The 11,362-nt window shown below is 39.7% G+C and overlaps 2 protein-coding genes across 2 annotated transcripts in view; one reads left to right on the forward strand and one right to left on the reverse strand.

Annotated features, from left to right (window-relative positions):
- The window catches only part of LOC111636514 (syntaxin-6-like), a 32,000-nt gene extending 21,937 nt beyond the window's left edge, over window positions 1-10,063 (forward strand). Inside the window, exons 2-8 of the mRNA XM_023381794.1 lie at window positions 3,904-4,073; window positions 7,741-7,835; window positions 7,936-7,983; window positions 8,056-8,160; window positions 8,747-8,853; window positions 9,762-9,856; window positions 9,922-10,063. Of these exons, the coding sequence (XP_023237562.1) occupies window positions 3,904-4,073; window positions 7,741-7,835; window positions 7,936-7,983; window positions 8,056-8,160; window positions 8,747-8,853; window positions 9,762-9,856; window positions 9,922-9,998 (697 nt within the window). The 3' untranslated portion in view covers window positions 9,999-10,063. The remainder of the gene's footprint in view (window positions 1-3,903; window positions 4,074-7,740; window positions 7,836-7,935; window positions 7,984-8,055; window positions 8,161-8,746; window positions 8,854-9,761; window positions 9,857-9,921) is intronic.
- A 52-nt stretch (window positions 10,064-10,115) lies between these two features.
- Window positions 10,116-11,293, reverse strand: LOC111636513 (alpha-(1,3)-fucosyltransferase C-like). The gene has a single exon (XM_023381793.1). It carries the CDS (start codon window positions 11,252-11,254, stop codon window positions 10,193-10,195), a length of 1,062 nt encoding a protein of 353 aa, XP_023237561.1. The 5' UTR covers window positions 11,255-11,293; the 3' UTR covers window positions 10,116-10,192.
- Between the last annotated feature and the right edge of the window lie 69 nt (window positions 11,294-11,362).

The raw sequence follows: 11,362 nt of genomic DNA on the forward strand, positions 1-11,362 counted from the left end.
TGAGATAGGTTTACGTGAAGAAAAATTTTAACTATAAGAAAAGGTAACTTTTTTCAAGAAAAAACAAATTTACAGTATGTACTGATAATTTAAATATAGTTTTTTTACTTTCAAAGTTTTAAATAATAAAAAGTATTACAAATAATATATGTCTAACATATTAAGATACCCGATACATATTTTCACTGTATTTATTGTTTGATTTGTGACAACATATATTACAAGACCAAGTCTCACTTCATCCCAGAGACCAAGCGCCAATTACCCTTATTACCAAAAAACTGCAAAAATTCAAACTCTGTCGGCACAAAAACTCATATCGGTAGTTTTTTGGGATCGTAAGGGTGTTCTCTTGGTGGATTTCATGACAAAAGGCACTATGATCAATGCAGATTGATATTGTGACACCCTAAAAAAACTATGGCAAGCAATCCAAAATCATAGACATGGAATGCTTTCTCGCAGTATTGTGCTTCTTCACGACAATGCCCACCCTCACACTGCTGCTGCAATCACAGACTTGCTGGATTGATTTGGATGGGAAATTTTTGATCATCGACCCTACAGTCCAGATCTTGCTTTTTGCGATTTTCGCCTTTTCACAAACCTCAAAGATTCCTGGATGGGAAATGTTTTGGAAGTGATGATGAGGTGAAGAACTCTTCACCTCATCATCACTTCGCAAAAAGCAAGATCTGGACTGTAGGGTAGATGATCAAAAATTTCCAAACTAAATTCTAAAACTCCTGGACAGATTTGACAAATGCTTAAATAACAACTGTGATTATGTAGAGAAATAAAGTAAGCTTTAATTTTGTGACACCTTTTTATTAATAAAATATATTTCTTCAATTTATTAAAGCCAAACAGTCATTATTTCCTGGATGACCCTTGTATTATTGCACTAGAAATTCTTGTCAAGTTTGACAGAATACTTTTTATGGGAAAGTAGAGATCGAAGAATTGAGAAGAGTTGCAATTTCAAGAAATTCAAGGAGTGTTACTAGTATTTCTACAAATTAAGTAGTTTATACTATTTGTTGTAATATAAAGAGCAACAAAACAAAATTTCACCCAAAGTGGACAAAAGAAGTAGGATTTATAGAGAATTACACATATACAAACAGATGATGGCCTTTATATTAAAATCTTTCGTTATAAAATTTATTTATACACTGCTTTCCATCCATAGTTCCACCTATTTTTTCTGCTCAAGTCGAGTTGATGTTGCAATGCTGTTTCTGCAGCCCTGGACAAAGCCATTCTTACTCGACGTTGCTCAAGTCGGACTTCATGGTCTTCGGGGTCTTGGTTTTTCTTATTCTTTCAGATCTAGAATTTACTCGATCAATTTTACTCTTATGCTTTCCCTTAGGCATTTTTTGTTGACAAAATAGCAAGTTGTTGTAATTCCATGTTGATAAAACAAAAATGAATTGTATGTATGTTAAGTAGATGAGCGATAGTGCTTCCTAAATAACGGGATTGTTAGATCGTAACTTCCAATTGAATAATAGGACATCATCTGGTCACTACGGAAAGATTTTTGAAAATTTGTTATAGAAGTGACACAATGCTGCTATTTTTTTTTTTTTAAGTTTAAATTTTAAATTTAACAAAGTAAGTTTAAAATATGCCATTTCCCAAAATATTTAAAGATACAACTTAATGGAAATTCTGTCAAACTAAATGAGGTTGCCAACGTCGCTGCAACGTAAGTGAGATTACCTATCCAACATCAATAAAATGTTTATTCTTTAGCTAATATTTTCACAAAATAAGTAGTCTGTACTTTTCGTCAGAACATAAAATAAACAAAACCAAAATTTCATCTGTAATGGACAAAAATTGTAAGAGATATGAGGAATTTATACACATACAAACATATAATGGCTTTTATATTATTAATAATGAAATTGGCATATATGAATATAGCATATTTTTCATGCATTTATTTATTTAATATGCATTTGATTTATCATTTTGGATACAGTTGTTTTGTATTCAAATCATATATTTAAATATATAAAATTACTTATCCTGACTGNGATCATTATTAATTATTGAATTATGAATAAAGTGATAATTTTAAAATTTATAAACTTTACACTATCATGTAAATTAGTATGAAATCACTAACAGTTCAAACAAACTTTAAGATGTTGCAAATTATAAGCAGACACATTACTGCATATCATAAACGCATATATATAAATCATTTTGAAGTATATTTTACATTATCTATTACATGTAATTTTAATTGTAAAAATGTTTGATATTTGAAGCACAATTATCTCATTATTCTATTTTCTTATTTTTAACATCAATTTACCTCTGTTTTATGTTATGTACGGTACCATAGATATTTGTTTTATTTTCTGTTTATTATAGAGAGTAGGTAGGGGAAAAAATCTATATCCATCTTATCCAGTACTGATTAAGTTTAAAAATTTTTCAAGTTCAGGGTTTGAAGTTGTTTATATTTTAGAGAGAAATGGAACCAAAGAATCTGAAACCTTTAATCACTGTGTTTCTGCGATCATTTATTTGTAATGTACTTTAATTTGATACAAGAATGTAAATCAGTTGGCAGTACAAAAATAATTGTATCAATTCATAAACAGAGTGCAACAAGTTATAATTCTGTAGAGGTATTCTATTGAACTAAATTAAATTAACACAACACATACAAATGCATTATGTAATGTAATATGATTGTCATTTTGCTTATAATGATCACTTAATGAAATTTCAGTCAATAAGTAACAGTTTGACATTGTCTCAGTGATCATCAGCTGTTGACAACTTTAATGATTAGATAATTAGTATTGTGTAGTTAAATTTAGAAAAACTTAGCAATTTGCATTTAAAAAATTTGGAAAAGTTATTGGAACAATAATTCTTCATTTTAATCTTTGTCAAAACTTTATTGTCATCATTCCTGTTTCCTATTGCCATGATGATTTTTAGCCTCAAATAATACATCATCACCTGTACTATCCAAATTGTTGGTAATACAGTTGTTAAAGCCTTTTTATAATTGTGGCCTGGGCTACAATCTCTCATAATTCTACCGTTGTTGTAATTTTTTACAATAATTTGTGGTGTTTTTATTTCTTTTTATCTGTGTAATTGATTATGAAAATTAGTCACATTTTGGTTTCATTTTTCTTTTCAAAATTACTTTAGTTAGAAATAAAATTTTAAAAATTGTACTCAAATGGTTTGTTCTGAAGAAAGAAAAATATATGCATTGGATGTACAAATGACAAATTGTAACTTATTTGTTTTTTTCTGTGGATATGGATAAAAGAGAAATTAATGAAAGTTACAGAGCAAAATTGAGACAATGCTCTGTGTGCCAGATAGTAGGCTGGATTTCACATGGATTCTAGAAAGTGTACTTACACTTTTATAATTATAATTTACTCTAAACTTTGTTTCGTTTTTCTTCTTTTAAGTGCGTTAGATGTTTTTTAAAGCATTTTTTAATATATGTATATAAAGTCTAAAACATAATCATACCAAATGCATAAATTTATAATTACAATAAAAATTTACACTTTACAAGAGAATAAGTTTTGTGATAAATTTTCTGTAACCTTTTTTCCAATTTTTGACGATCACTCAATTAGTAGAGACTCCTGGGAGTTTACCAAAAAACTTTCAGTAGAAATTACCAAAATTGACTGATTCTGTTGAATATGATAATAACAACAGTACTCCACCGGCTTTCTAAATATTTTTTATTTTCAGTTTTATTTATTAAGTGTAAAATTTACAAACTAGATGCAAAAAAGAAAAAAACAGATTGATGAAATCTGTTTAGACTTTTAAGTATAAAAATGAAAATACGATTTTTAAAGAGCCGCACACTTATATCGTTTCGTTACGTATTTTCAGTGAAGTGCTTCAAGCCGTAACTAAAACTAAAGCACTGTATCAGAGGTGGTGCGAAGTTCAAAAGGATTCTAATCTCGTCAGTAAAGAAGAAATAGAATGGACTACTAACGAATTACGAAATAGTTTGAGAAGTATTGGGTGGGATGTGGAAGATTTAGAAGAAACTATTAGTATCCTTTTCGATTTCGGTTAGTCGATAAATTCGTTATAAAAAGTTAAAATACTTTCATTATTTTGCATGCGGATATAAATATTTTCGGTACATAAACAATGCTTCGAAACGACCAAATAATTTAAAGTAATATTGACAATTCGATCTCCACAATACTATTGAGGATAGTTCAAAATTTAAATAGCCACATTAGCTAAAATTTGTTAATCCGGATGCTTTTACAGTATTACCACAGTTTACATATTGTATTACGCCACAACAACAATTCTGCCAAGTTTATTTTTAGGATCATTGTTATCAAATTGTTGCATTATAATATTCAAAATAACCGGACAACTAAGTACTATAATATTTATTTATTTTACAAGTCCGAGGTACAATCCAGAAACGACAAAATAATATCTCCCCGTAACAATAAGCCCAAAACCATATAAACAAAAAAATAACAACCGTACAGTTTTTTATACATTTAAAAAAATTGGTGTATACATCCACGGATCTATTTGTCGAAGATGCGGCTCCAATAAAGGAGAGCGAGATATACAAAGCATCTCCAGTTGTGTAAACGGCATACATTACGGGTGTGACCAACCGGAACTCGAAGATTCACTTCATTTGTGATTTAAAAAACAACATTAAAAATTTTAGAAAATAATACTATCAAAATAAATATCCGTGTAGGTAGGTTTGTTAACAACGCTATTTACAAACCCTATCGAGACTCCCTTAGCACTCGATTAACCGGAAACCCGTATCGGTGGACAGTAATGTTCGAAGGACCGAAAATTTCTGAACAGCGAACGGATATGTAGGTTTATGAGAAATCGACTGGCAAAATTGCCACAATATTTACGATGCGGAACCGATCGACCAGCCCCTTATAATTTTTAATTGTTAGGCTAGAGTCGAGTATTCCCACATTGTTTACGGATTCATCAAAAGAGATGGGTATATTATTAACGAAAAAGTAGTACGGAGAATTTAGGTTAAAGCAAAACACGTGCGTAGTGTACATCGACAGTCAAAAAGAAACAGTAACCGTAACATCTTCCCCGGTTCTGTTTAACTCCTATAGAACAGAGGGAAAGAAATGGCGGCCATCGGTCAAAATATGATTTCCACGAGATTTTTGCATCGTTGGACTCGGGACTTTTCCAGGTCCAGGAATGCCAAAAATTCGGAAGTGTGTGAGAGGGAGCGAGATATTTGTTATCCAATCCGAAGCTCAATGAGTGAGCCGCGGGTCGAATACTTGTGAAATTTTGCGTACCGGGGGTCTACGCTATTAAATAAACGTGGTTTAAAGGTCGAGGGGCGGGAGAGATAGAAGGGAATCGCGTGTCGTATCTGGAGAAGGGTCGAACTTAATATTTGTTATTAGCGTTAATAATTTTACGTAAAACTCATTCCTACTCCGAAAATTAGGGTTTTGCTATGTTATATAATAAGATTTTAAATAAAACACGGTAACAGATGGCGCCACAAGTATTTTTAAACGTGGCCGTAAAATTTCGCCATACGTAAATTAATCGTTTAACCGTAATTACGATTAGTACCCGTACCCGAAAGACGTCAGATAAGGCCGACACCTTTTTATAAGTAGGCTTAAATAGGGCAGACTCCGGATTAACCGGATGACGAGATTTACTATTAAAAGTAGGCCTAACTAAAACTACACCAAACCGTAAACCGTGTATTAGGATTGAAATACGGCGATTAAGAGCAAATACTTTTCGAAAACGGCAGGACGGACGAAGGCGCAATTTTAGTTAAACTGTAGCGGGAGCACCGTTTAATTACATTCGCGAGCCGACGGGTGCGCCCGGCGCCAATTTACTCAGGCTGCGCGCCAAGTTCAAACAGGTTTCGGCCGGAAATTGCATTTCTAATTCCGAGATTTTTTGCCGTACGATTTTCCGATTAGAAGAAAAGTAACGGCCGTAATTAATAAGGTAAATACTTAATCATTTCCACTCGTCCAACGATTCTCGGTAACGGGAAAAGGCCCGGTTATTAAGTTAGCAAAGCGGAGGTAAAATTGTTCCCGGGAGTCGCGGTGGCTGAATCGTCTTGCGAAGTTACCATCTCGTAAGAGAGCCGGGCCCGAATTGGCAAATACCTCGTATCGTAAGTTACGTGTCGTAACTTACGATACGAGCGTCCGTTTTAACTGCGGAGAAAAAAACGCTACCTTCGCTCGCACCACAGATTAAGTAGCGCGTGCGGCGAGAGAATACCGAAATGTATTAAAACGGAAGTCACTAGTCACGTGGTAAGACGTTACCGATTTCGTCCGTTTTCCGGCGAATGCCGCCGCAGTTTCTCTTAACTCGCGATATCGGCGAATGCGATATAGATACATCCCGTAAGATCCGAATTACGGGAGAACCCGACGGGGTACGAAATAACGATACGTTTGAAAAAGCAGGTTTTAGAAATAACCCGGCTTCCCGTTTTGTCCGGTGCTCTCTTCGTTCGTTTTTGTTTTAAAACTGCGAAATACGTTAAAAATTGCGATTATACGTTTAATTTCCTCATTTTTCCTTCTTTCTAACGACGTAAAATAGCACTTTGGAAACTCCACCAGTATTCTTTTGTGGGTATTTTATTGCTGTTCGATTCAAAAACGTAAAACACATTAAATTTAAGAAACTGGTCGTAAATTATCTCGGTTAACGCGGGTTTTGTGCGAAACTTAAGGAGACGGCGTTATTTTTAAGGTGGGTGTAGCCCCCACCGACTACTGCTAATGTCGATAAGTCGTCGTTTTATTGTCCCGTAAACGGAAACTTTTTTCTCGATTTTAAGTCGGTCACATCTCGATGCTGTTATTTTATTGCAGAGGGAAGAATTTTCTTTTAAATTTTAATTAAACGTTCCGTTACTGGTTTTGTTGTGGATTTTAAAGCTATCGGCTTTTCTTCGTACGAGGAGCGGTCGTTGATGTAGGCTTTATCGGTGGTGGAAATGCATTTCGGCTCTTAATTGACCCCTCGTCGGTCCTTATATTTATAAAAGGAAGGTAGATTTTCTTTAATGTTACATCCGATTCATTTTATATTTTAGTAGCAGTTTAACCGGCACACCGATCATTCCGCCAAAAGGCGGTACGTATATCTTGGACACTTACGTCGGCCACGGGTCGCGTCCTCCGACTTCTCCCTTTCGTTCTTACGTAGTTTTTCCGGCCCGGTTCGTTTCGCGTCTCTCGATTGTTCGAGCCCTTAGTCCGGTCGTTTACGTTTCGTCTCGTTTTCTTCCCGTTTATCGGAATTCGAACTTTCCGGCCGTTACGGTAACCGAGTTATAAAGTTTGAATTTAAGTTCTTTCGTCGGCCCGGTATTATTCGCTGCGCTAAATGCCCGTCGTTGTCGTACGCGCAAATGCTAAATGCTCGAAGAAGGAGTTCGAGTAAAAATACGTCGCGTGACCCGGTTTTTAATTACTTCGTCTTCGGAAAAACACAAAATCGGAGGCGGTGCGAAATTCCAATAATTAAAAATACCGGGTTTAGTAATCCGTACGGATGAGGGTTATGTAGTTTTAATCGGTCAACGAGAGGCAGCGGCCCGCCCCGTCCGTTCGAGTAACGAAACGTGGAAAGTCGGACGTTTCGCCGCCGGAATAGACTAGGCCCGACGCGCGTTCCTTAACTCGGAGGCAGGCATCGTGGAAAACAATCCCAAGAAATTCAAACTCGAGGACGGAGAAATCGACAGCCGAAAAGCCTTCATCGTCCAGGTCCAGGCGGAAATTCAAGTAAGAGTCATTTGATAAAATTTAGCGGGAAAACGGATTCCACACGTCACAGACTTTAATTGTTTTTTATTTGTATTTGAAACTAGTATTTTGATCCTAGGTTATGAGAGACAAAATGTTCGAGAACAAAGAAAAGAAGACCAGGCAGGTAGGGCCACCCTTCCCCCCAATTTTTCTTTCCCGGGGAAGAAGTCATTTACGGAATTTGCCTATTTTTAAGGGCCTCTTAAGTTCGGGGTCGAGTCAAGCCAGGTACACCAGACTGCAGAACGAGATCGAAAGTCCCCTGCAGCATTTCGTCAACGACGCTCAACAGAAACAACAGGTAACGCGGCGTCCGTCTGGCCGGTTATTTAATTATTACCGATACGATACGAATTCGGAGCGCCAAGGCTTCGTTCGTCGGCCGTGGAATTTCTATTCGGAAACGTTGGAAAATACCCGGCAAACGTCGCGCGCTTTCGGTTCCCTATTTCCGGAGTATTTTACTTTACCTAATTTATTTTACTACGCGTTTTTCTGCCGTATTTTAGCGTCGACCGGCCGGAGTCGGAACATCTGTCGTTGGTACAAACGGAAAGCAGTCGTTACCGACGATACGGATACGAGGTTACGTAAACGCGTTAGGGCTTTGTCGGCGGCGCCGTTTCGCGGAAAAAGAAACTCCGGAGCGCGTGAAGGGGTGGTATTATTTGGCCCTCGGAATGCCGAGGCGAAAATAGAATCAAACGACGAAACTCTTTTCCGCGGCGTTTTACCTCCACCGGAAGCGTTAACGAGAGGAAAAAATGCCGGGACGCCGCTCTTAACATTAATTTTCGTCTCGACGTCGGCTTCCGAATTCTCTCGGCTTACTTTACCTTAAAAGTCGTATTCCGGCGAGGCTAACGGAACGCTCGGTCTTTTGGCAGGAGATCATCCACGTGCAAGACGAAGAACTGGACCAGATACACGAGAGCGTGGGGACCTTGAAAACCATGAGCAGGAAGATCGGAAGCGAATTGGAAGAGCAATCGGCGTAAGTCTCTTACGAATTATCGGTGGCGCGGTTTAAGTATACGTCTTTTTAAAAAAATATTAAAACTTTTAAGATTGAAAACAAATAAATAACCGCACTTAATCAGACAGTCAATACTAAGGTGTCTCTGGTTAAGTGCGGTTATAGATGTAAAAATAACGGTTATTTATTTATTTTCAACCTTAAAGTTTTAATATTTAAAAAAATTCTCGCACGACTTTCGGGTGCGACTACGCAGACGACTGACGACGTTCATCGCTCTCGTTAACTGCGAACAAGAGAGAGAAAGTGGCGACGTCACGCGTAGAAGCGGGAATTACCGCACTTTACGGAAGTAAAAAAAAAAAACGGTTCGACTACGACGCTTACTACTAGCGAAGAGGATCTTTTTTTACGTGTTCGTTACGAAGTAATCCTAATAAAGATAACTTAAACATAATTTATACGACTAACGAATTATAATAATGTATAGTTTGGAAAAACAAAAATGTTTTTATATATACAGTAGACTGAATATAAGAGAAGCCGTCTTCTACTCGTACCACTTCACACGCGCAGTATTCGATGACGCCGTCTGCGTAGTCGCACCTTTACGTAAATCCGACTTATTCTCGAACACAAACCGGAGAATTGACTTTAATTCATAAAAATGAAAACTTTCTTCCGTACCGTCCTCTCTAAATTTGAACCATTGTGTTTCCGTACGTCTCGAACGTCGGTGATACCCACGTTCGGGACGTACGTAAATGTGGCTTACGTAACTTACTGGTCCGTAGGATATTTCCGCGCGAACGAAAATATTCTGGAGAAACGTTTCGGAGCGAAGAACTTTACAAAATACGTCAAGGCCCAAATAATTACACGACTTTATTCGTTTGTATAACAATTTTATCTGGTCGGTCTTTCAGGATGTTGGACGACCTGGGATACGAAATGGACAACACCGAATCCAGGATGGACGCCACCATGAAGAAGTTGGCCAAGACCCTTCACCTGTCCAGTGGTAAGCTCTTCCTCTTCCGTGACAAATTTCCCCGCTTCCACCCGTTCTAACCGCTTTCTTTCCAGACAGGAGGCAGTGGACGGCCATCCTGGCGCTGTGCGTCGTCATGGTGGTGGTGGTGGCGCTCTTCTTCATCTTGTGACGAAGGAATCTCCCGTCGACGTCCGAATCCAGTTTTATCCACCTTCCGCTTGTACATAAATTATTAAAGATACCGATCGATTAAAAAACACGCCTTATCCGTTTTTCCGTTTCCCGAGCGCCACGCGTGACAAATAAGTTTTTAATATTCTTAAATTGATATTTTCGCGGAGGCGAGACGAACGAAACTCCGCGCTACGGCGACGTCAGAACGCCGTCGCGCCACTTGCGGCATCGGCCTCCCTCGATCCACCAGTCTTCCAGGCGAGAATAGACGGAGGCGGCGGTAGGCGGGTCCGAGTGCAACTTGCGACACAGCTCGCAAGACCAGTGGTAGCCTCCGGAAGTGTAGTTCCTCCTCCACAGGAAGTAGGAGTTGTAGAGGGTGCGGTTGGCCGCCACCTTGCGGAGGAAGAGCGCTAAGGTGTCGGGACGGGGAAAGAGGGAGGCGTCGACGTAGGCCCCGGGAGGAAGGAAGGCGGAGTAGTTCGCGCCCCCGAAGACCACCGGAACCATGTCGTAGCGAAGGGCGTGGAAGAACTTTTCGGTGACGTAGTCCTTGCAGTGGGCGTTCTCGAAGGCCAGGTAGAAGAAGTAGGTGCGAGAGGCCTCTCGGTAGCAGGCGTCGGCCATCTTGGGAGAGCAGGAAAGGTTGCCGCAGAAGCCCACCACGTCCACGGGCAGGCTGCGTCTCAGTTCCCGGACGTAGCCTTCCCGGTTGGAGTACGTGAGGCAGTTGCTGACGAACCACACGGCCGGAGCCGACTTCCCCCGCCAGTAGTCGCGGAGAGACGGAGCGGGCTCGTCGGGCCTCAGGCGCCGGAACCATCCGTACGGCGCGGGCACGTCGGAGTCCAGTCGGTAGGTGGCGGTCCAATTGAAGAGTCCATCGAAATCCCGAAGGCTGCCGGTGTTGGGAGGCGCTTCCAAGGTGTGCCACACCCACACTTGCTCGGGTCGGGGCCGGACCGGAAAGTCGGTGATGTCGGCCGAGTGAAAGACCAGCGCGTGGCTGCGGTTGAGCAGCGATCGGTCGGATGTGAAGAGACAGCGCGTCTCCCGGCAGGGGTACTCGGCGGAGAAGTTCAAATAGTTTACCTTTCCGAAGAAGGGGGTCCACAGCAAGACGATTTTCGTGTCTTCCGGATCCGGGTGCGCTCTCGAGTCCTCCTTTGTCAGATAATAGAGCCAGCACGGCAGCGTCAGCACGCAACACGCGCAACAAACGGCGAAGTATCGCGTCCACCGCGTTATCATCGCGCCGATCCGTTCTAATCGTTATCGGCGGCCGATAAATCCCCCGCCCGCTGCGGTGGTGACGTACGCTTTCGCACGTGTCGGTTGCGCGACGCGTCGACTCGGCTC

Source organism: Centruroides sculpturatus, unplaced genomic scaffold (assembly GCF_000671375.1).
Source record: "Centruroides sculpturatus isolate CEXI.00-Female unplaced genomic scaffold, Cexi_2.0 scaffold1036, whole genome shotgun sequence".
NCBI classification, from domain to species: domain Eukaryota; kingdom Metazoa; phylum Arthropoda; class Arachnida; order Scorpiones; family Buthidae; genus Centruroides; species Centruroides sculpturatus.

What these genes read in the sequence shown, in the direction of transcription:
- LOC111636513 (XM_023381793.1), bottom strand. Translation starts at nt 11,254, where the DNA reads ATGATAACGCGGTGGACGCGATACTTCGCCGTTTGTTGCGCGTGTTGC.